General features: G+C 30.3%; 2 protein-coding genes across 2 annotated transcripts; one reads left to right on the plus strand and one right to left on the minus strand.

Annotated features, from left to right (window-relative positions):
* Window positions 1-1,710: 1,710 nt before the first annotated feature.
* On the minus strand, window positions 1,711-2,817 carry LOC111290182 (zinc finger BED domain-containing protein RICESLEEPER 2-like). The gene has a single exon (XM_022881535.2). It carries the CDS (start codon window positions 2,788-2,790, stop codon window positions 1,711-1,713), a length of 1,080 nt encoding a protein of 359 aa, XP_022737270.2. The 5' UTR covers window positions 2,791-2,817.
* A 1,442-nt stretch (window positions 2,818-4,259) lies between these two features.
* Window positions 4,260-26,377, plus strand: LOC111289453 (Translation elongation factor EF1A/initiation factor IF2gamma family protein). Its single transcript, XM_089768721.1, is given in 18 exon segments — window positions 4,260-4,457; window positions 4,559-4,650; window positions 18,642-18,758; window positions 19,416-19,465; window positions 19,562-19,639; window positions 20,691-20,744; window positions 20,850-20,952; window positions 21,649-21,759; window positions 22,782-22,827; window positions 22,987-23,058; window positions 23,608-23,670; window positions 23,762-23,914; window positions 24,024-24,090; window positions 25,051-25,201; window positions 25,355-25,461; window positions 25,560-25,694; window positions 25,835-25,899; window positions 25,988-26,377. Coding segments are annotated over 18 exon segments (1,917 nt in total). The 3' UTR covers window positions 26,243-26,377.
* The last annotated feature ends 362 nt before the right edge of the window (window positions 26,378-26,739 follow it).

A 26,739-nucleotide genomic window follows, 5' to 3' on the forward strand; every position in this document is an offset into this window, starting at 1 on the left:
TTAGTCATACACTGAACTAGGGGTGTAATCGAGTCGAGTCGAGTCGATACAATGATAAGCTCGAGCTAGAGCTCGATTTTAAACTTGTTGCTCGATACTCGGCTCGAACTCGATCAAGTTTCATTTTCCTAGCTCGAGCTCGAGCTCGATTCGTGATCGAAATCGAGCTATTCAAGCTCGCTCGATTAATATATAAAAAAAAGCTCGATTTTTATACTCGAAAAAAAATTCGATTATTCGAGCTCAAGCTCGAGATCTTTTACAACTAATTTTTATCAAACCTAATAAATATTATATTTTTAAGATAACAACAACAACAATAACAACAACAACAATAATAATAATAACTTATACAACAACCAAATTTAAGCAAATAAAAGTCTCATTAAATTATTCAAATACAACACACAAATATAAGACATAATGAACTTAGAAATTAAAATCCTAATTGAAAGATATTAAATATCCAAGCAAATAAGTTCACAAATAAGTTACAACAAACCAACAACAGTACATATGCTGCCTTCACAATATTATGTCTTCAAATGAACATTGGGCTCATATTGCTTTTCAATAAACCTACACAAAAGAATAATTACAAAACAAAAAAATTATAATTAACAATAAGAATAACGATAAAAGTACCCATGCAAGAAAAAGATTGTAATATTATTACAATGATCAATAACTTTAAATTTTTAACATTAGCATCAACAAGGATTTTATCTTGTCAGTTGTCTTATAATCAATGCAAAAAAATATAAACAGTATCTTGTCAATTACCTTAACATGAGTTTCTATCATTAATTAACTTATGGTTCGTAAATTAAAATGCAAAAAGCTCAATCTAGACTAGCTATTACCTATTTTTCTTTAGTAATGTTGTGACAAATTAAAAGTATTTAATAATAATATTTCATACATGTATAGAAGACATTAGATATCCTCACTTTAGGGGATTTTGAATGCAATCTCAATTGATTTCTTCTCTTTTTACATAGATAAAGTAAAGAAAAATAATAGTTAAAAATTAGATTAAAGCAATGATAGTCACCTAATAACAAAATAATAATAAAAAAAACTCACTTTGTTATTCTTCTTCACTCCATGAAGATTCCGACACCAATCTCCTCCACAAAGTAATGCTTGCATTGTGTCAGGAGATAAAGAAGCACGATAAGTATCAATAACTCTACCTCCTGCACTAAAGGTAGCTTTTGAAGCTACTGTAGTGATAGGAATAGCAAGTATATCCCGAGCCATCTTGGATAAAATACGATACTTCAAAGTACTCACTTTCCACCATTTCAAAGCATGAAACTTAGTGGAATCTTCTTCACAGATAAAACAGCCTTCAGCTAGGTAGACATCTAAATCAGATTGTTGTGGTTAGGCAGTTTCAACTGATTTTACATAATTTGCAAATTCAAACCAACCAAAAGAAGAAGCTTCTATATTCATACCACTAATACCATTATCATGCACTTGAGTTTCAGCACTATGCTCATTGCTAAATTGATACTCACGAGCATATTCATCATAAATCTCATAAAAGGCATCTCGAACTTTAGCAATATTTTCTCTTGCTTCTCTATCAGGGTACATTCGAGGAAAGTAAAACTCAATCACCCTCATTTTGCACTTTGGATCCAAGATTACTGCTATAGACATCAACAAATTACATTCTACCCAATACTTATCAAATTTACTCTACATCTTACGAACCATTGCTTGAACAAATTCATTTTCATCATTCCTCATTTTATCCAACAACACTTTCACACGATAAACTTCATTCAGAAACAGGTTTAAAGTTGGATAATCACTTCCAGAGATGATTTTAGTGGCTGAATTAAAAACTTCTAAAATGTCACAAACTTTCTCCATCTTTTCCCAATCTTCATGACTTGGACAACATTCATAATGAGATTTTCGCTTTTTGAGTCTCGAAAACACTTCTTTGAATTTGATTGCAATCGACAACATCTCGAATGTCAAATTCCAACGTGTTTTAGAATCGAGAATGAGTTTCCTATCAGGTAACTGTAACTGATGTACTATTTCAAAAAATGAGTTAAGTCTTACCTCATTTTGATTAATAAAATTGACACTTTCATGAACATCACCAATCACATTCTTAATCTCAGAAAGGCCATTTTGAACCATTAGATTTAAGATATGTGCACAACACCAAACATGAAATAATTTTCCTCCACAAAGCAACATCCTATTTCTTGAAAAAATGTCTTTAAGAATTCTAATCGCCACATCATTGCTTGAAGCATTGTCCACAGAAAGTGTAAACACCTTGTTTTCAATTCCCCATTCCTTTAGACACTTAAAAATACAATCAATAATCTCAACACCATGACAAGGAGGAGGTATGTGAACAAAGCTAATAACACACTTTTGCAATCTCCAATTAGAATCTACAAAGTGTGCTGTAAGAACCATGTACTCAATCTTTTGATTACTTGATTTCCACAAATCTGTTGTCAAACTAATCTTGCTGACAGTCTTCAACAATGCCTTTAATTTCTTCTTTTTTGCTTCATAAACTTGCATGCAATCCTTTTTAATAGTATTGCGTGATACCTTTTCCCATTCAGGTATCCCACATTTTTGCATCATGTTAAAACCTTTCTCTTCTATAATAAAAAAAGGATGCTCGTGCATAAGTATCCAATGTGCAGCTGCTTCTCTCATCTTTACCATATCAAATTTGCCATCTGTGAGAGTAGGTAGTATCTGTACATCACCACATGTGTTTACTAGCTGAAAGTTGATCATTTGTTGTTGATTCTGAAAAATTTTTCTCTTAACACAAGTTATGAAATGCCTTTTAAATTGAGTTGTCTTTTACTTGTATTTATTGCTAGCTACTTCTTGCAATAGACACACTCTCTTTTTTTGAACCATTAGAAAGAGTGACTTCTTTGAACTCTAACCAAACAACATATGTCTTTTACCTCTTTTTCTCATTACTTTTTTCACACTCTTCAGGGTCAGCATTATCACATTCTCTATCATTAGCATCAATGACTGATGTTTTATCTGTGTTACCATTAGTGGCATCTAAAACTTCATTCATTGAATCATTACCATCATCTGACGCAATTCGACTAGTAAAAGAATTTATTGTCGGCTGAACTGGTATAGAAGAGATATCTAGTGTGGTTGATGACATGTTTAGTTCCCTATAGCAAAAAAAAAAAAGATAAATCAAAACAATAATATAATTTTAGGATCAAACAATAATGCAAACAAGTTGTTAGAAACATGTGCGGTAAATTTTATTGCCATAAACATGCTAAACAAGTTGCGAGAACAAATTATTGGAAGAGTATAAAATTTTATTCTTTGGGAAAATATACTAATATTGTAGGAATTTTAATAAATTTAAGGTTACCTACTTCGATAATAATTTCAATTTCTAAAATCAATTTCTTAAAATGAATATTTCTTATTAATTTTTACAATTATACATGCCTATTTAGTATTTATATAACATTAACTCAATCTCACTAGAAATAAGTGTCAGGTTATATTCTAACAAATCTAATATGCATAAAGAAGAAAAGTATTCACATTAAACAGTCCCCAATAAATTAGTGATGAACTATATGGAAGCTCAAATTATGATTATAACTAAAAATAATAGAGCCAATGACCTTTTTTTTCTGTTAAATAATATGAACCATCCAAAAATTTTTCTACTGATAAAGCGTATTGTGCAAGTCTTGAAGTGGCCCAAATTCAATTACTTTCTTGCTAATAATATAGAGATTTTTGGTTTACAAAATTCAGTATTTAAATGCAACTTCACAAAGAACATACTGTTTTTCACAAGTTTGCAACAAAAATAAAAGTATAATATGATAGTGTTTGACAAACAAATCAAAATTGAGAATATCAATACTAACAAATAGCTATAACACCTTGCCCCCTTTCATTGTTGTTCTCGATTTGCATCCCCACAATATTCATAAGGGTATTTAATTTAGGCATTCATAAGGGTATTTAATTAAGGCATTCTTATTTAAACCACCTTTTAGCATGAATTGGAAGCCTAACATAAAAACATTTAATAAAAAAATGGCATTCAAAAAATATGTCATGGAGAAAGGGCTACGTTGAGGGATTGGGTTCTGTTCAAGCTACTGCAAACGTCGAATAGGTGGAACGAGCTTACCTTTTAGAGAGAGGAGAAAGGGCTACGTTGAGGGATCGGGTTCTGTTCAAGCTATTGCAAACGTCGAATGGGTGGAACGAGCAGGGCTTCGTTGAGGGATCGGGTTCTGTTCAAGATCGGGTTCTGTTCAAGCTACTGCAAACGTCGAATGGGTGGAACGAGCAGGGCTTCATTGAGGGATCGGGTTCTGTTCAAGCTACTGCAAACGTCGAATGGGTGGAACGAGCAGGGCTTCGTTGAGGGATCGGGTTTTGTTCAAGATCAGGTTCTGTTGAAGCTGCTGTACACGTCGAATGGGTAGAATGAGCAGGGCTACGTTGAGGGATCGAGTTTTGTTTAAGATCGGGTTCTGTTCAAGCTTTTTAGAGAGAGGAGAAAGGGCTTTCGAAAGGGTGGAACAAGCTTGGAAGACAATGGAGTGGGATTCGGGAAGAAAAAGCGCGGCAAAGGGTCTATTGGTGAGTGAGAAAGACGGGGAAAAAGACTGAAGGAGAAAAGGGAAGAAAGAAAATAAAATTTTAGGGTTTTTTAAGCTAAGGGTAAAAAAGTAATTTTATAAATAAAATAATAAAAATAAATATATAATAGAAAAGCTCGATTAAGCTCGCGAGCTACTCGAGCCGGATATAAGAATACTCAAATTCGACTCGATCGATAAGTGGAGCTACTCGAGCTCAAGCTCGACTCGATAATAATCGAACCGAATTCGAGTTTTCTTCGAATTGAACCCGAGTAACTTACGAATACTAATGTATTATTTACACCCTTATACTGAACTCAGTGAAAAATTGTAAAGCTCAAACATAGGGTTTTTTCAATTTTAACCTCATTTGTCATTTATTTGTATTATTTTTAATTTTTATTTAAAAGTTTTCAAATGATTTTTTTGATAAGACAAAATTTTTAATTATTTATTAATAAAAATATTATTTGATATTAAAAAATTATTAAATTTTTTATTATTTTTTTAATTTAATATCTTTAATAATTAATTTTTATCTTATTACAATTTACATAATTGCTACTCTATTATTTAATTAAATACATATTTATAATTAATTTTAATCTTAATATTAAAATAAATAATTTTATTAATTATTATTATTTTTAATTTTATCAAAATTAATTTTAATTTATTTATGAGAATATTTAATGCGTAATAATATTAGTATAATATCTATACATAATTCGCGAGAAATAGCATGTGGCATAAGGTTATTCGCGAAAAATAGAAGCACGATATTAAAAATAGGAGAAAATGGGGGCATATGACTGACACGTGTTGGAACAAAGAATTTGAAGGAAAAAGTCCAGTGGTGAATGAATGGTTGTTGCTGAATAAATATTTTCTTGATTAGACAAAAGGGACGTTGATGTGACCGCTCAGAATTGGTACCTGGGCCCTACGGCATACCCCACTACCTGCGTACGTTATCATTTGTGCATTTTAATTCGTCAGTATCGCAATTGAAACGACTTTCAATTTAGGAATTATTTTTTTCACAATATTCTCAAATTATAACATGTCTATTGTTATCCGATATTGTTAGATATTTTAAAAATTTAAATATAAATGTAAGTATTGAGATAAAAGAATTTTAGATAATTTTTTATTATCAATGGTATATAAATTTTAAAATTATATTATAAATTTATCTTTATCTAACTCTGATGATATTATATTTGTAAAATTAAAAGTTACAGATAAAAATTTTAAACATATTTATATTCTAAAACAGATCTCTAATAAAAAATTTATCATCTTATTTCTTAAGTTATGGACAACAAGTTATAAAAAGATTTAAAAAAAAAAACCAATTCAATATTTTGATCTAACCTATAAGATAAATTCAGATGACATTATGATAATCGAGTTTGATCACAACAAAGGAAAATAAATTCTTACCCCGACCATCTTACCCATACAATTTATGATACAAGCCTGTCAAACTAAACCAAATATTCTAGTTGCACACTTCAAACCTAATAGAAAATCTGTATATGCATACAGATCTCCACAAAAATATTGCTATTGAGACATTAATTACAGATACAAAGGATGTTAAAAAGATAGCTATAAAAGCTTATTTGATGATGATGATGATAAAAAAGCAAAAGAAAAGGTTTTCCCAATAAAAATGAAAGAAAGATATGAAAAATGAGACTCTGAAGTTAATTTCCTTGGTAAACCCTCAGAAAAATTTGATTATTATGTTATCTATCTCAAAAAAGATAAAAACCCAGAAACACTTCCCAAACCTTGCAAAAACTAAGCTATAAAAAATCTAGACTCAAACTAACCTTTACCGAAGGTATGCATGATGCAACCGAGACAATTTTATAACTCAAATTTTCCTCCCTTCTAAGAATTTGACAGAAACCAATATAAACACATCATAAAAGTCTTAAATCCTATTAACCGAGACTAATATGGAAACCAGAAAAGCATTGCTTAAGTAAAATCAGTTTTGAACTGGCAAACAAATAACTCTATTCAATATAATGCATATATGTATAGGATAAAGAATAAGCTAGAACAAGTCAGTCACCACTTTGATCAGAGTCTCACTAATCTTTAGAATATTATTCTTGATATTCAGACAAGGATAATAATTTTAGATCAAAAATCTCGATACATAATGAAAACCAATATTGATTTTACTTGTGATTTTACATACAAAGAGAGAAAATCACTCAACTTCTCTAAGAAGTTCCCCTTTATAAGAAATCCTCTCTTATAAAATATGTTTGGCTAAAATCTCTCATCTCTTTTGATAATTCCTTCATTCTTTTTCAATTGTTAGGTTTAGAATTAAAAACAATTTTTACAATGATACAAGTTAAGTATGCTTTGTAATTGCCATAGTATTATGGATTTTTTGCATCAAAAAGCCTTGTAGAGTTATCAAATAAACCATTGATCCACTTAACCAAAAAAAAAGTTATTATACTAAGGTCTTACTGAAATAGACTATCATAGTTAAAAGCATGTCTCCATAGAAGTTAGATCACCTGTTTGACATTATGCTAAAAGGGTGCTAAGTCTTGAACACCGATTAGAATACCTTGATTATATGTCTGAACTATAGACTGCTTATGTTTAATATTGCCTTGATAAGGTAATCGATCTCCTCGTTACTTGGTATCAGAGTGTAACTCCATATAGAATTCTTTTTCTATTCTATTTCTAACATTGTGTTGGATAGGAAAAGCCAAAAGAGATTTTTTTTTCATGGATATATCAAAAGATAATAGTTTACAACCTTTCATTTCTAGATCTTCATTTAATTTACCTTCTCTTCATTTTTTTGTAATTAGAAAGTCCTTTTCTTCTATATTAGATTTCCTTTATGAGGTTAATTATGTTCCAAAAAAAAATAAAAAAATAGACCTTTCTTTTATAAATCTTTATACTGCCTTTTTTCAAAACTTCAATTTCTCTTACTAGATCCATAAAAACACTGTTACAACTAAAATACCAAGCTCTAAAGGAGTATGTTCAAGCTATAAAGTTTGATCAGTATATTCTCTCAGCAAGATCTCAATAGTACTTTATTGCTTTTTAGATTTTAAAAGAATTTTCACAACAATGGTTGGACCAAGGATATACTCACATCCACTTTGGTGCTATCAGAATAGCTTTGAATTTTCATGATAGAAATGGTATTCCTATTTGTACTAGGATGGCCTTACTGGATACAAGATTCAAAGACTATCAACATGCAGTATTTGGTATAGTTGAGACGATGCTCAATGTAAAAACTATCTTTTTGTGTCTAGAGAAGTTAGAGCTTCTAGGAAGTTTAAATCTTATAAAGTGTTTCTTTTTTTTTTTTTACTGCAATGATATGTGAAATCTTTGGAAGAACATTTGATTTGTAATCCTATGGAGGAATAAGAGCATGGTTTTTCCAATTTTCTAGAGTTTTTCACAAAGTTTGCAATGCATTTATGTTCTTTGTAAATCTTATCCAGTGATTTCATTATCATTTTGTAAATATCACTAAGATTCATGATTCTGACATCAAAAGTTCTGAGGTTGAGTTGATTTTTTATTTGTTGGACAAGTTATTCTAGAACAAAATTAAAAAATGCTTGCTTTAGATTGATATCATCAAATCTACCAAGTATGTAAAAATACTAGAAAAATTATTGGTAGTGTATGTCAAGATCTTTTAGATAAAGTGAACATCATTTGAGCTTAAAGAATTTTTCTATAATCTTTTTCAATCTATGGGTTTCTTGTCCTTAAAATAATGTTGAAAACTAGGATACAACTTCTGTAAGTGTTGGATATTGGAGAAATTGTAACTGTTTGTATTCACTAATATTGTCTCAAAAGTTTTTGAGCGTTCCAATCAGTCTTAAAATAAATCTGATTAAAATCTTATTCATCATAATATTGAGATTGGAGTTTAATTCAACAAGTCTCCATACTAAGAACTCTTCGAATCTTGAAGGCCATTTTGAAGAAAGAATGTCATCAATTGCAAAAATTAAAAACTTTAATGTGGAAAAAGGAGCATGTGTCTGTGTTGGAGTAGGTTGTTGTTCAGTATCTATTGCATAGGGTTGTGCACTTCTGGATTGTCTTCTGAAACTTTAACTGTTAGTTCTATCATAAAAATCTAAGGAAGTGTATCATTTGAATCATCTGAATGAATTGACTCATCTAAATCTTTCACCTTTCATTTGAGATTTTGAATTATATATGTTAGAAAATATATCTTCAATGAAAAACTGAAGAAAATTCTTTTATGCCATTTGTTGAAGCATTTTAGGTATAGTATTTGGGTTGTATTTTGAGTGGGTGATATCATGAGCTGTGTTGGAGCTTTTGGTTCTGGTGTTGGTTAAAGTGTACGATTTGAAGGGTTAACGACAGAGATTGAGCTTGGGTTTGGTTTTGAAGGTTGTGAGAGTGGTTGTTCTGTAATTTTTTAAGGTTTCTTTTCAATTGACTATTTTTCTCTGAATCTGTGAATCTATTTTTCAATTGTGCCAAAAAGAGGTTGGTCTAAAAATGGAGGTTGGAATGGTTATTCTGACATTAGGGCAAAGAATTGTCTTGGTTGTGTAGGAAGAGGTTTATATTAAAAAGGGGTGAAAAAAGGTTTAGGAGGTGAGATTGGAAGTGGGTTGTATGGTTAGTAAAGAGAAAAAGTGTAGGCTTGGTAAGAAGTATCATGCATCCCAATATTGATGGGAGTAAAGATACTATAACTAGAAGCTATTTCTTGTTGTTGTTATTTCTAACGGAGTTGATTTTGGAGATCTGTAAATTGATTCTTGAGACTTTTCATTTCTTTTTCTCTTTGTAAATATTCAGAATCAACTCCATCAGAAACAACAACAATAAAAAGTAGCCTTTATTTATAGTATCTTCACTCCTATCAACACTGAAATGTATGATACTCCTTACCAAACCTACACTCCTCTTCCTCACTAACCATACAACCCACCTTCAATCTTAGCTCTTAAACCTTTTTTCACCCATTTTCAATATAAAGCTTCTCCTACACAACCAAGACAATTCTTCGCCCCAATGTCAAAATAACATTTTTTCAAACTCCATCTTTAAACCAACCTCTCTTTGGCACAACTGAAAAATAGATTCATAGATTCAGAGAGAAATGGTCAATTGAACAGAAACCTAAAAGAATGGTAGAACAACTATTCCCACAACCTTCAAAATCAAAACTAAGCTCAAGCTCTGTTGCTACCCCTTTAAATCCTACACTTAAACCAAAACTAGAACCATAACCTCCAACACAACTCATGATATCACCTACTCCAAATGTTATACTTGAAATGCTCAAACAAATGGCATGAAAGAATCTTTCTCAGTTTTTTGTCAAAGATATCTTTTTTAATAGATATAATTTAAAATCTTAGATGTAAAGTAATAATGATTCAGATAAGTCATTTCATTCAGATGATTCAAATGATAAATTTTCTTAGATCTTCATGATAGAGCCACTTAAGTGATCCTAAAAGTAGACAAAGTCAGTACAAATGCTGAAGATAAGATCGTAGTTACTTCCAATTTAAAAAAAAATTTATATGGCAAAAGGATATTATAGACAAATACAAACGATAATTTTTGGTTGGTAATCTTTATCGAAGAAAAAGATAAAACCAGACAGATATATGGATATAAAAATGGTAGATTCAAATATTCAAATATTCAAAAATTCATTATCACTCTACGCTAAAAGAGATTTTAGCAGTAAAATATAAAATTCAAAGATTTGAATTTTACCTCATTAGATACCATTTTCTCGTAAAATTAGATATGTCAGCTTTTGACAAATACTTAATTTTAAGAAAAAAAATGTCAAATGCAGAGTTGCTCAGACTCTTTCAATGGTTTTCAAAGTACTCTTTCACCACAACATATATAAAAGGAAAAGATAATGTTCTCTCAAACATGTTATTTAGACATTCTTCAAGTTCTTTGAAGATTATTCCGGTAATCTCCATGATAAATATCTCATTTTCACCTTCTTCTTTCTCCCAAGCTTTATCCTCAAAAAATCTTTTCGGTTTTTTTACAACAAAACCCAAAATTGGTGATGAATTTGACCTCCCTGATGAATTTTTTAACATTTTAATTGGAAAACTCCCTTCAGAATTACCAAAACTAATTACAACCAAATTCTTTGACCAAAAAGTCCCACATCTCTTATTCAAATATCAATCCAAGATACTTAAAAAGTTTGGAGACACTTCTATTCAATCCTTGTGAATACGTCCAGACTACCCTTTCATACACCTTTTCAAATTTTTTGACCCATTATAGTTCCCAAAAGAAACTATTTGTTTCATATGGTACCTTTGTCACCTTTACTATATTGCTGTAGAATTTCCACTTCTAAAGCTTAAAAAACTCTTTTATTTTTTTCAACAGTCAACTATTAATCTAAAAAGAAATCAGATGGACCTTAATTATCAATACCCAAGTTTTTCTTCTAATGGTTCAAACCTATTCCCATATGGATCCAATAGATAGAAACTTATGAAAGATACACTAAAGTATCCCCTGATCTTCACATCATATTAGTTTTTCATAGGTTTTGTAGTTATTTAACAGATGAATCATAGTATTTTTTTTACAAGGTAATTTATAACTTACAAGATTATTCATTTTCAAACTCCATGTTGACCACCTTGCAGAATACACAAAGTTTCGAGACAAATATATGAGATAAACCACAATATTCCCAAACAAAATTGGCCAAAGCTCCAAGATGATGTTTTATGGGGAAATTATTATTTTGGAATACAATTACAAGCTCAAAATTGATAAAAAGATTTATGAAACAATATTTAATGGTGTATGGACAAAACTCCTTCCTGAAATAACAAAATATGAACTTGATAATGCTAAACCAATAAAATGGAACCCTTATTGGAAACCTTTTAACGTTATCAGAGAGATGGAATGGCAAGATTCGTAGAACCCCTATGAAGATTTTGATCCAAACCAATGGTTAGAAAATACTGGTTATGATTTCACTCTAGGTGTAGATAACTTCCATCTAAACCTTTCTTTAGAACATACTCATCGTTCTCATAAATAATAATGATTCAGTCAAAAATTCAGTCATGGTGCTGAAACAAAAAGAAAATCCTTTGTTCTAGTCTAATAATGTATAATTATGTGTGAAGCTTTCTAAAGATACTTTTCAAAGACTCCAAGATAAGATGATGGCATATCAAACTTTATTTTTGTCAACATCAACTTTGATATCAACTTTATGTCTACCTTAAGTTATTTTCAAGTTAGGTCTACTTTTCTAAAGCTACGTTGATAAAGTAAAAAGAATCTTACCTTTACTTTGTTAAAGCAACTTTATTAAAGTTACTTTACGTCTAGTCAATTGCTTTATGTTTAGTATTACTTGATAAGGCAACCGATCCCTCTGTTTTTCTCATTTTTTTTTATTTAACCTGCCCCCATTGAGCTTTTTTCGCTCTTTCTGTTTAGCTCAAAAATTATGATTCCATCCAATCTCACCCATATTTGTATAGTTGCATTACTTTTATATAGTATCAAGTGACAACAGTCGAATTCAACTACGTTGGAAAATTTTGATGCTGCTGTCACTTGTGTTACTTGTATTTATATTTACTTGAAAACAATAAAAGATTAATATAAATATTTCATATAATTACAATTTAGAAATATAATTAATAAAAATTTTAAGCTAAATAAATTATTTTCTAATGAAAATGATTCAATACATTTAAATTTTTTATTTATATCAAATAAATTTTATTACTATTCATTTATTATTAAAATTGAATAATAAAAATTATAATCAACAAAAATTATTTAAACGGATAATTTAAAAATGAAAATGAATATAAATGTACATTTTGTTAATTAAAAAGTTTATCCACATCTGTGTGTATATATATATATATATATTAATTATTAGTAGATATTGCTACCTATAATACAGGTAAATACTTGTTTGATGTTATCTACTATATAATTATAATTATATATTAAAAATTAATTAAAATTAGAAAATGTGAGGAACATGCAAAGTTTGTTTCATTACAAAACATATTGAATTAATGTAAAATTTAGTATTCTTAATGTTAATGTAAAATAAAAACTTTTAAGATAAAAAAAAAAGAGTAAATAACATTTGTAACTTCTAAATTTTGAATTAAATTCTATTTTGATTTTTAAAATTTTAAAAATTCTAATCGAATTTTTAATTGTTTTAATGAATACCAATGCAATCCTTTCATTTACTAAAATATTTAATATGACAAAAATACCGAGTAACATGATATGTAACCCTAAAAATTTTAAATACATAAAATTTTAAAAAATTTACATATGTGAAAAAAAAAATGAAATATATGGAATTAAAAACAAAAAAAATTCTCACGTTCTTGTTTTAACACCTTGATTGTTGCTTAAAAGAAAAAATAAGGGTGAAATAGAAGTTGAAAAATAGGCAACTAAAGGGGATTAAAAGAGGAAACCTACATTTAGGGTCTTTAAGAAAAAAAAAAAAGATTGGTGTTGAAAGTGAGGTACTAAAGGTTGAAAATGAAGAGTTGGGGGTTGTTAAATGGAAGATAAAGGCTTGTTCCATGTTTGCCAGTATAGTTAACAAGCATAGATTAGGATATTTTGGACAAACATAAACTCAATCGTAGGTTTTTCTATTATAACAACTATGGGGTAAGAATATAACAAATTATATTTTTATTTCTTGAATTTTGGGTTTTGTAAATAGATTAGGTTTGAATTTTGTAGATAGTTAAAAACATAATAATTTTTTTTATTAAATCATAGCTCTAGTTTGAATTTTACTATTGATTTTAATTCTTTAATTTAGTGTGTTTATGATTTTGTATATCGATAGCAATAATGGATATCAAATTAATTTGTTTACGATTTTTATTTCTTTAATTTAATGTGTTTTTATTTCTTTAATTTGATGATGTTTGTTGTTTATATTTTTACCAACTTGATGCATGTGGGTATTTTCAATCAGTGTCAAGAATTATAATTTTTGCATTTTTAATTTTGATTAGTCCTGTCACAAAATATTGGTATTTTTGTTTGGCTTCCCATAATATAAACCTTTTCATGATTAGGTTCATGAAGTACAATCTATAAAAATTCAAATTTCATATGTAATGCAAAGCCAAATGAACCTAAAGCTTTAATCTAAGAATAGGTTACAAGAACAATACCTCAAAAACAAATGTGTAACTTAAAACATCAATACTTTTTGGCAAGTTATTTAAGATATGCACTATAGTTCCAGCGTCAAACTTAAGTTCCTGCATTCCATAATACTTATAAATATTGAATCAAATTAAACAAAATAAAAAATGCAAAAGTAAAACTTGTTAGCAGTAGAAATTGCATCCAACAAAATGAACACTACTTGAGGGAACAACAAACTCGGCTTTTAACTAGAAACGCATCCTTTGAACTAAAAGTTAAAACTTCCACAAGCTTCACTATTGAGGTGCTACATTTGAACCACACATAGTGTTAACTTTAACTTGTTACATTAAAAAAGAAGTAAAAGTAAAAAACGTTATAACAAAAGTGTTTACCATAATAAGTACGTTAATAAAATTATTGTAAATGACATTAAGGGAGCATGTGTTATAATCTGTTGAAGTATAGATCACTACAAGATTTATCATTTACATTCTGTTGAAAGCACAATAAAAACCAAGTCAATCATCATAAACCCAGCAAGAACTTTATGAAAATTAAAAAAAAATTCAAACAAATAAGAAAAACTAAATTTTAAACAACAATGAGAGTAAATTAGGTCAACAAAAAGCTTAAAACCACAAAGAATTGAACCAGATCTAACATATTAAAGCCAAAGAAAATACTAAAGAAACAACAAAAATTAATTTATTTTTTAGAGAAAGAAAGAGAAAAATCAAAAGAGACTCTTGTATGCACCAAAAGTTCATTTTAAAGCAATCAATTAGCCAATGTTTTTCCTTTATGATAAGTTTATAGAGTTTGAGTGGTTCGTTCATTTTTCAAATGAGAAAAGCACACATTTTACAAAAATTCATTTCCCATGATAGAAGAAAAAAGGTAAAGGCCAATATTTAAAATGCAATGGGTGTTTGACTAAATCATAAGCCTTTCATGGGCTTCACCAACAGTTTTTCCATCCTTCTTTTTACACTAACTATGACCATCTTTATGAAAGAAACAAAAAACCTTTTTATTGAAAAGAAACAAAAAGCCACCTGAACATAAATATATCAAACAATTTTAGTTAATAGTAGGGATACCCAAATACGTAATATAACATTAAAATTGAAATCAATGAAGTTTGAAGTTCAAGTTAAACGATTTACTTGTTGGTTTTTGAGAAGGCTCTTGTGTGAGTTGATACTTTTCATGATTTTATAATATAAAGAGTATTTCAGCTTTCATTAATGAAAAACATCTGAACACTAATGTTTTTTATAGGCAATTAATAAGCAACCAATCTGGGAACAAAGGAAGATTTGTCTCCTATCATCAAGTCCAAGTAAATCATATTGCAAAGTCAAGTGTGATTCATATAAGTAATCATTTTCTTTTGCAATTTGACCTTGTATCATGAATGCATAAATCCATTGTATCTTTTTTCAATTAATTCTTGCAAAGACAACAGAATACATTAAAGAATTTTGTATGATTGTTCATATTCAATCAAGAATATCAATGATATTTTTGTCATAAAAAAAATAAAAAGTTAAAGTGAACATTCTTGTGAAGATCCAAAATATGCCATTATTTTTATTATGAAAACCAAAAAAACTAAATGGAATATATCACGTGGACACATACTATATATTACAATTCAGTTCAAGTTTATTAAAAAGATCTCAAAATCACAAAATAAATTTCAAACAAAAAATGCAAAATCAATTATCTTGGTATCGACGATGAAGGCGATACATAGCCATCTTCAACACAAACCTCATGACTCTATTAGTTTCCAAACCTTAGAAATGTTACACTTATGAAATTAGGATTATAATGTGTTCTTCTACATTCAATATTTTATCAAACACCCACAAGTGAATCCAAGAAATTCATAACATAGAGCATGGTCCCATAAGTCAACAAATGTTTGTAATAATAATATTTTACACAATAAAACCTTGAGTTTAACTAATCCAAGAAATCCTACCTTAACCTTTACAAATAACTTTAATAGATTAAGTGCAATTGGATCTAGTTGCATATTTGTTTGCTTAACATCACCTATTTTACAATTGAGTAAATAAATGAAGACATCAAGAAAATAACACAATCAAAGGGAAGCAACTACTCAACCTTTAATTTTGGCTATGGGGCCAAATACTACCCATCTTGGCCAATGATGATGATGGCAAATAAATGGTTTCCTTCAATATTAAGTGACCCCAAAAAACACATCTTTATGAAAAAACAACAACAAAAGAATAATTTTTCAAGGTAAAAACAAAATGAAACAGATGATTACACAATAACAAAGCTCCAACGATTTGAAGAAAGTTATGAATAGGGGTGTAATCGATCAAGTTCAAACCAATATAGTATTAAGCTCGAGCTTGAGCTCAACTCTAAATTCGAGGCTTGAAACTTGGCTTGAGTTCAATTGAGTTTTATTTTTGTAGCTCGAACTTGACTCGAGATAGAAATCGAGCTACTCAAGCTCGCTCGATTATGCTTAATTAATATGTAAAAATAAGCTCAATTTTTTATATTTGACAAAAACTTAAGTATTTGTGCTCGAACTCGAGTTCAAGTTTAAGATATTTTATTAAATAAAATATATTAAAATATAAAAACTTAATTAGGCTTTTGAGCTACTCGAGCTGAGTATAAGGATACTCAAATTCGACTTAATCGATAAGTCTAGTTGCTCGAGTTTGATTCGATAATAATCGAATCAAATTTGAGTTTTATTCAAGTCAAACCCGATAGCTTACGAGTACTAATATATAATTTATACCCCTAGTTGTGAAGAAAAGCAAAAATCTTTCACAAAATGGTAAATACAATGATTCTTTGTGTTTTTCCTTCAAATAGCAACTTAAATATTCCAATAACCATCATACACGTGCCATTCACCACCAGTTTGCTCAAAACAGTCACACCAGCATCCATAATAACTTGTAAGTTCACTAGACATGACCTATCATTCAGTTTCAAGAACGCGAAAATTCTTTTTCCTTGTTTTCTCTTGGTTTTTACCCAACCACCAACTCGAACTCGTTGCCCTGTAAAGCCAACCCTGCCATTTGATTAGCCCATGATGGACTGGATTGGGACTTGATTAGAGAATGCATGGTTCTGAATGGCGTCAGTTAAATTCATCGTGGTGAGCTGGTCCACTAACGGCACCTAAAAAAAAAAAACCCCAAACAAAGAAAGAAGCAAAAGGCTAGAATAAATAGCCGTAATGCAATTTTTTTTATTGCCCAAATTTGTCCTCCAATATCTTTTAATACATTGATAAGTTGTTTATAAAATTGCAATCCCATAGTTAGGGGATTGTTTTTATATATAGTTATTATATATTTGTTTTTATTATTGAAGGCATCATTCTTACCCATTGTTATGGTGGAATTGAACTTATTTTCTTAATTGTTTTTAATTTCTTATAATAAACAAATTTGAGATGCATTTTATAGTAAAGTTATGTGTATGGCATTAGAGTGCAAAAAAAACTTGATTTTGTACCTTTTTATTTGACACAAAGAAGAATATAAACACTTTCTAAAAATAAAAAAAGGGAAATAAATACATGCTTCATTAAATGTTTACTAGTTTATTTAGATTTTCATGCATACATTTGTTTTTTTAGTATTTTTTCATTGATTTTAATTTTTAATCTCACAAATAATGTTAAAAATTGTTGATTTTTTTAATTTTTATTTTGCTATGATACTTTAAAAGAATATGTGAAAACATTCTACTCTTATTCTTAAAATCTAAAAATTTTATTAGTTATATATAAAAATGATAATAAATCAAAATTTTGCTCATTTCGATTTTAATTTAATTTTTTTAATATTTTATATCTAATTTTGAATCGATTCAATATTAAAAATATTATTTTTTATATCCTATTTGATCAGTATAAAATTATATGAATATTAATAATTTTAATAAAATTAAGATATTATTATTTTTTATTTATCGGAGGACAAAAATCTAATATAAAAAAGAAGGAAAGGGGATTTAGTCCAAATTCTTAATATCTTTTAAAATGTCTTTAACTAGCCTAGAAGCTTAGGGTTAAATTTTTATCAAAATCTAGTAAGAATTTTCTGTTTGGCCGTACGGTAACGGGTTTAATGAATTAGAGGACATGAGAGTTGAAGGGTAAGCCGTAAGCCCTTCCCTTGGAGGCCACCTATATGCCCGACACTCACTTTTGTATCACATACGCTATAAAAGCAGCTTCCATAAAAACGCCTTCCTCTTTCCATTCGCCACGAAAATCCTAACGTCCGTACACATATTACCGTTTGCTCTCGGCACCCATGGGTAAGTCTCTGCATCTTTCTCTTTCCCAAAATTTCATTATCTGATTCTCTCTTTATTCTTACTCTTAGTATCGATTATTTTTGTTTCCCCTTAATTATGGGTCTGCTTGATTTACTCACTTATTGTTTGAGGTTTTGATCTGGTTTCATTGAAAATTCCACTTCATTCTATCTGCTTTTTCTTTTTTTTTTTTTGTATTTACAAAAATTGTATTTCTCAATGCGTTTTAGGAGATTGGAGTTGCCGTTTTCACATTATTTGAGATATTTAGGCATTCAAAATATGAATTGAATTGAACTTACGTTGATGAATTAAAATTCATTTTAGTTAAGTAGGGCTATAAATTATAAGAAATTTGTTTGTAATGATACTATTATTATTTTTTTAAATAATGTCTATCTGCAGGCTTGTCGCTGTCTGGTCCCTGGTCTTGGTCCATCAGCTGATTCTTCATGCTCATCCTTCTTGGATGTTATCAATATTAGCTAACTCTTCTTCTTCTGGATTAAATGACCGTGGAGAGTTAGTTCTTGTTTTGTTTCATAAATTCCATCCTTCTTGGTATTGAAACAATAAATGTTGAGGGTGGTAAATGTCCTCTATATTGGCTAGTTTGCTCAAAAGGTCCAGTGCTTTTGGATCAGTTGGAGGAAGATTTTCTCCAGATCTTTGAATAAAAATCCGATGCCCATCTGTTTGGGCTGAGACTTTAGGATATTGAGATTTTAAGATTTCACAATGCAGAGTTTTTGCATGATCCATCATGGTTATTCCAGCTTGGAATTGATATGGATTTGGAGAGGAAAATATCTTTATTGCTTGATTAAGTGTTTCAGCATGTTCATTAATATCTTCTATAACTGGTCCTCCCATTATCTTTTGAATTTCCCAAATTTGATAAGGTTGAATAAATCTTTCTCTTTGAAAGATTCATAATAAACTAGTAATTTTAAAATTTATATAGAAAAAATATTGATCATTTGTACATGATTAATAAATTTAGATTTTATAAAGGCAGGAAATTGTTTAAATTGATGAAAATAAAAATTTTGAACAACAATTTGTCCTACAATACCTATTTCGATACTTGTCATATCGAAAGGATCATGATCTAATTTTGGTGAAGATTGGTAATTACTGGAATTAACGTGTCCAAAATTTCTATTTTTTTCCTTTTTAATTGGTGGATATTGAGGCTGAGATCCGTGCATTGCAGCTTGACTCTACAGGTAGTGGAAAATTATTGTATTTATATGTGCATTTTTCCTTTTCGTTTTGGAATCTCTTTTTTTTTTTTTTTTAGTTTTATTATTGATTCTTGACAGAAGATAATAACGGTGTGGTCAGTCCTGAAGATGCAAAATTGGAAGAAGTTGAAATGACAGATAAGTTGGACGAGGAAGGTAGATAGCATCCTTGAACTTTGTATTTATGTGGTCCTTATGTTCTTATGTTAATGAAGGTGTTAGGGAAGGAGAGAATTGGAGAGAATTAGAGGACAGATTGTCAATGTGGAAATTCATTTAATACTTTAAATTGTAAACTTGGTCAAATTACATTTTTTGCTATCTCTAAAATGGCATTTGAAAGTTTTTATACTAACTAATTTCCATTAATGTTTTGAAGTTGCATTGAAATTGCATAAAAATAGGAAATGAGTTATAATGGTTTTTAAGGTTTTGTTGGAAGCTTTTAGATATAATTCATGGATAACTTTCCTTTTTATATATGGAAGTGATTTCCAATGAGATGTTTTGATCCCTTGTGAGTAAATCATGTTGTTGTCCCATATATTGCATTGTTTGGTAGCATTTGATACTAATATTGGAATTGGTGAGAGATCTCAAGGTGCTGTATTTTCTTTTGCGCCTTAGATGTGATATGAAATTTATATTGCTCCATGCTTGCTTTGGCCATTTGTGAATTGCAATGCTCATTTCAATAGATTTAGGGTTTACATCAGCTATGTTGCATGGACTTAGGATGTGGTGTCAGACATGGTATAAATTAGATATAGTTATTTTAAATTTTTTTACATTTAAGATCTATGCATCATTCGCCTATAAATTAAAGGAATCAAGAATTATGGGACAAAGGTATAGCAGGATAAAATGAAGAGTCCATTTAACATAGCAAACCAGATGCATTATATACTTGTTTTCTTTCTTGACGGACCTAAATCTTTTGTTGACTATTTCTACATTTTTATTTTACAATGGGCAGGCAGTAAATGTATAGTTGGTGATTACCTTTTTTTTATTTATTTATTTTTCCAGTTTAGATCATCAAAAGTAGGTAGAACTTAGACACAAATTGCTTCGCTGTTCTGTCTAAATTTTCTTCTTGGTCTTGTTTCTTTTGCTAAAATGCTGACTGTTTTTCACTATTAACTTTTGTTTGTCAGTCTAGTCTCATTTAGAAAATTTTTGAAATCTTGGTTATTGTTGGTTTCAGGTATGAAGTATGAGTTTGATACAAAATCTCAGCCAGTCCAGTCTGAGTCAAAAGGTTCTTTCCCTTTTATCTTCCTTCCTGTGCTTATCTGTATTATGTCTGTCACTTTAATATTCCAATTTTCATTTTCTTGTTCTCATTTTTAATTTGGTTGTGCAGTGAAAGACTAGGAAGTAGCTGCTCCGGAGGATGCTGTAGCACTGGATGAAATGGGAACTGAAAAGAAGCGCCACTTGAATGTTGTGTTTATTGGTCATGTTGGTAGGTATTACTACTTCAGGGTTTTGTTTATGTGAAAGTTGATTACATATTAATGTCCATTATGAACAGGATGTGCTAATCTAGGGAAACAGTTCAAAATTATACTATTAACCTCTGAAGCCCCTTATTTATTATGTGTTTTTGTGAGCTTAACTATGTGTATCAGCCACTTGCATGAATGCTGTGAAAAGTAGTTATAAATTTAATTATTTCTGGGACCTACTGGTTAGAATTGAATTTTGAACTTGGGTACATAGACTGCTACTTTTTCTTTTTGGATAATTCGATGTTGCCTTGAAGCTATTGATTGTAACCTTAAAAGAGAGTTTTTAGTCTCAAGTTAAAACTGCTTATGGTGAACTATAAGTATAAATAAAAAACGGATTTCTAAGCTTCTAAATGAGAAACTTAAGGCAACCATTTACAAATGATGAGGAACCAATGCCCAGTCACTACTGATGAGTTGCGCAATGTCTTTTCAAACTTCTTCATAAATTAAAAAAAAAATTATTCTCATTCTTAATTTATTTTATCTTTTATCTTTTTATCTTTTTTTCTTTTATAATTTAAACATTATCAAATACTGCTGGTTATCAATGTGATTCAGGATCATTTTACTGAAAAACGTTGTTTCCTTATGCAATTTAAATAAATAATCTTCATTGTATGTTTTGAATCTGTTTATTTGATTTATGGTGGCTGGTAAGTCAACAACTGGAGGCCAGATACTCGTCCTCAGTGGTCAAGTTGATGACCGTACAATCCAGGAGTATGAGAAAGAGGCAAAGGACAAAAGTAGAGAAAGCTGGTGAGCCTTAGGTTTGGTTTATAACTTGGATAGTGAAAATCAATGCTGTTCCTTTTACATTTTCTAAAGGGCATTCAAATACTAGGATTTGGGCTTTATATACACTTATTTTACATTAGCAGGAGGCTCCATGTTAGCTGTCTTTCCAGCTGAAAGTCATGTATAGGGGAGAGAATGATGGGTTGTGTCCAGCCTTCTACCCTAATATAATGATGGATTTTGGATGGAGAAGAGAATTAGGATCCAAGATGCAATCTAGTTCAAACATGTTAGTATTAAAATTTAAGCCTGACTTGAATGAATCTCTGACTAGATGCGCTGGGGTCAAGTAGTTTAAGGTTTAATGTACCATTGGCAGGAGGCTCTGTGTTAGCTGTCTTTCCAGCTGAAAGTCATTTATAGGGGAGAGAATTATGGTTGTGTCCAGCCTTCCACCCTAATAGAATGTTGGATTTTGGATGGAGAAGAGAATACATAAATGATTATACTCATTTCCTCCATCCAAGCAACAGAAAGTTTACATCATGATTAAATTTACTAAAGATGTTCTCTTTGAAAGGATTATAGTACTTGGCAGTTATTGGTTTGTTGATATTTTTAATTAAGTTCTGATCAAATTGGAAACCATTTCCTTTCTCTTTTTCTTTGATGCTTTAAGTGCTGAAATATTCTTTTGTCTATTATATCATTTTTTTCTTGCTTTTGAAGATTCAGGTGTATATCAGAATGTTATTTACTTTTGCACTTGTAAATTCATTGTGCAAAATCTGTCTCTTTTAAGAGCTTCCATCAGTTCATCAGTTTAAAATTATTTCCAATCTCCTTGCAGCTGTTTGAATGGACAATTTCATTCTATTGATGTCAACATTCTTCTCTCTCTCTCTCTCTTTCTCTCTGTCTCTCTCTCTCTCTCTCTCACACACCACTTCAAATTTGCTTAATTCACTACCTGATCAACAACGACAATGCCTCACAGACAGGATTTTCTGTAATTGCATTATCTGACTTAACTATTTTGTTAGGTATATGGCATATATTATGGACACTAATGAAGAGGAGAGGGTTAAGGTACTGTATAATGGGGAAATGCTGTTGCATAAACTTTGCGAGACTGTGTTGTTAATATTTCCTGATTTTTTCTTGTAGTACTGTCTACAGTTTTTTCATGATTAGCTAAACTACAGTTGTTAATCTGGAAGTTTATTAAATTTGAACTAGTAATTGCAGGGGAAAACTGTTGAAGTTGGAAGAGCACATTTTGAGACTGAGACAACTAGATTTACTATTTTCAATGCACCAGTAAGGGGATTGCCTCCGAACTGCATTATTAATATTTTTACTCTTTAACTTAATCTTCTAATTCACTATTTAATTATTTGTAGGATAAGATGATAAATCTTATTTATTTATTTATTTTGCTATTTTATCTGTGTTGCTCCTCAGATGCCTTATTTTATAGTACATGATCATGAAGATTATAACCGAGTGCAGGAGCATTCTCATTTTTTTTTTTTTTTGGCCAAAGAAAAATGTGTCCAAGTTCATTTTCTAGTGCATCACAGATTTGCCTTAAGCAACTTAAGTATATTGATGGCATGCCATCTAACACTATAGAACAATACTCATACATTAAGAGAGAAAGCAATAGCAAATTTAAAATTAAAGTGTTACACTAACTTATTACTATCATTAGATATGCCTTTGGGTAGTGCGTAATTGTAATTAATTTGCTTATATCTGATCAAGAATGGAACTGAAAAATTCATTTTTGTTTTTTGATAATGCAGATTCATTTTATTTTGACTTTTGTTTGTTAAAACTAAATATAGTTTTGCATTGGCTACATAGGGTCACAAGAGTTATGTTTCTAATATGATCAGTGGAGCAGCTCAAGCTGATGTAGGTTTGCTGGTAAGTTAGATCCAGTGTCTTTCCATTAACGCCTTGTATAATGTATGGATTGTATATTTTGAAAATTTAAACATCCTTGTCTCTTAATTAGGTGATTTCTGCTCATAATGGGGAATTTGAAACTGGATATGAGAGGGGTGGGCAGACCCGTGAACATGTCCAGCTGGCAAAGACCTTGGGTGTGGTGAAGCTACTTGTAGCAGTTAATAAGATGGATGAAAGCACTGTCAACTGGTCTAAAGAAAGTTGTTTTGCCTTGCTTCTATAAGTAGTCTGAGCTTGTGTGCTGTCTTTCGTGTGCATTTTGGGTTGCGGCTTGTATGTTAATGGTATTGATGGAGGTCTTCTTCGTCAGGTATGATGAAATTGAGTCAAAGATGATACCTTTTCTGAGGTCTTCGGGCTACAATGTGAAGAAAGGTAGTGGAAAGTGTTGTTTTTTAATAACTTGCAAGTTGCAATATTTTCTTGGTAACATTTTCAAGCTTGTAGAACCATTCACCTATGTTAATACCATGATATAATGAGATATTGAAGTATTAACCATGTAAAGGAAATAGATAAGCTAACAAATCCCCTTGCATTTTATGTAACATGTTTATGGTTACTTATGTGATTGTGCTTGTTTTCTAATTTCTCGAGGCATATATTGAGGGTTTTTTGGCTGATATGATAGCATAAAACTCTGCTATTATCTTACAAAGAAAATTTACCTATTGCAGTTTTAACACGGATTTTTAGCAATTCAGCAAGATATTGTTTTATCAAATTGTTTTGGAGTTCAAATTATGGATTAGAAGCAAATAGTTGCTGTCAGTTTGTCTAGGAATCTTAGGTGCTAGTTGACAAACTAAAAAAAATTCAATGCTGAAATCAGATATATATTGAGGTCCTTAGTCCGATATGATAGTATAGAACTCTGTAATCTGTATTGTCTTCCAAAGGAAATTTATATATTGTAGTTTGTACTTTATACAGATGTTTGGCTATTCAGCAAGGTGTTTTATCAAATTATTTTGGAGCTGAAATTATGAATTAGAAGCAAATAATTGCTGTTAGTTTGTTTTGGAAACTTATTTGCTGCTGAAAACCTTTGAAATATTTGATTACTTTTTCTTTGCATTATGCTTTATTCTGCCTAATTGGAACGTAAACTTATGTCTAATTAGGATTCTGCTCCTTAAACGCTTGACATTGAAATGTTGACGTATCTTGCTTTTTTCATTGTGTGACACTTAATAGGATCAGATGATGATAGCATGCTTTTTATGTTAGTGAGGTTTATATTCCCATTTTAGAATCTTGCTTAATTTAATGAGCATATAATTTATGCTTTAAAACCATTTATATTTCATTGTTTATTCTTGTCTGAATTTGCAGATGTTCAGTTCCTACCAATATCCGGTCTTCTTGGTACAAACATGAAAACAAGAGTAGATAAGAGTATATGTCCTTGGTGGAATGGTCCCTGCCTATTTGAAGCCCTTGATTCAATTGAAGTTCCTCTCAGAGATCCAAAAGGTCCCTTTAAGTAGTGAATAGCATATCTTCCATAGCAGGATTCACTGCCCACACAACTTTTATGTTTGGTTCTAGTTCCTGCCATGTACTAGTAGTATGTATAACCAAAATTTTGGTCATCTTATTTTATGATGCATCTGTTGATTTGTTATTGGCTCTATAGGATGCCTATAATTGACAAATTCAAAGACATGGGAACTGTTGCTATGGGAAAGGCTGAATCTGGAAGTGTGCATGAGAGTGATTCCTTATTAGTTATGCCAAGCAAGGTGCTTTATCTTTGCAACTTTTTAATTATCTTCCTGTGTATACGTTCATTATTTTTTAAAAATTTATGGGGTCTGAGGATTTTATGCATGGTTTGCTGACTCAAGTGAAAGTCCTAGCTTTATATTGTAATGAAAAAAAGGTTAGGTGTGCAGGACCTGGTGAAAATCTACGGTTTAGATTATCTGGGATTGAAGAAGAGAACATATTGTCAGGTTTTGTCTTGACAGCTGTTGGTAAGTTTCCCTTAGATGGAGTTGTGATAACTTTTACAGTCCCCTTCTCTTGTCTTAATTGTTTGTTTTTATATTAAAATTGAATGGTGTTTTTTTTGTATTAGTTTTGGGGCTTAGTTTGTTGTTTTTGCTTAATGCAGTAAAACCAATACCCGCTGTCACTGAATTTACAGCCCAGCTGCAGATTCTTGAGTTGCTTGAGAATGTATGCATCAATGTCATTTTCTATTGTCCTTATTCAATAAACTTGATACATTTCAATTATAATGATTGTGAATGTTGTTATTGTTTAGGCTATTTTCACAGCTGGCTATAAGGCTGTCTTGCACATTCATTCTGTTGTTGAGGAATGTGAGATAGTTGAGCTACTGCAGCAAATTGATCCAAAGACAAAGAAACCCATAAAAAAGAAAGTTCTTTTCGTGAAGAATGGTGCTGTCGTTGTGTGTCTTGTTCAGTTTCAGACTATTACTTTCTTTTTAAATATACCAAACTGGGTATTTTGTTTTTTATCCCATTCAATTTGCTTAGTTAAACATCTTTTGTAATTTTGGGGTGGCTATAATTATCAATGGTAGGAACTAGACTATTGGCTGCATTGTTCTATATTGTTCGAAATGGAACTGAATGAATTGCGAGATTGAGCAAGTGAGAAACAGTTGGAAAGTACCTTTTCTAAGTCATTTTCTTGTCTTCTTTCCAAAGCAGTAGAAGTAGGATAGCATTATTGACTAACGATAAACCATGAACAACTCTCTTTCTGGGGCTCTAAATATGGAAAAAATGCTGTAATAAGTTAGAAAAAGGTAGCTGCTGCCTTGTTTCTAACTAGATTGAACTTGTACTTAGTTAACATAATAACATTGTTCTCTACTCTCTCCAATGTGAGTATATATGTGAGTATATATGATGCACATTCTTTCTTGGTATGTTATGCGTATCTTAGAGAGGGGGCTGGGAACTCCATTCAGTATGTTACATCTGTCAAATAGTCATTAATTGAAGAAAAAGAAGTTTCAGAACCGAAGATATTGGATGAATATCT

The sequence above is a fragment of the Durio zibethinus genome, chromosome 11 (genome assembly GCF_047325235.1).
Source record: "Durio zibethinus cultivar Kanyao isolate XHJ-2024 chromosome 11, ASM4732523v1, whole genome shotgun sequence".
Taxonomy (NCBI): domain Eukaryota; kingdom Viridiplantae; phylum Streptophyta; class Magnoliopsida; order Malvales; family Malvaceae; genus Durio; species Durio zibethinus.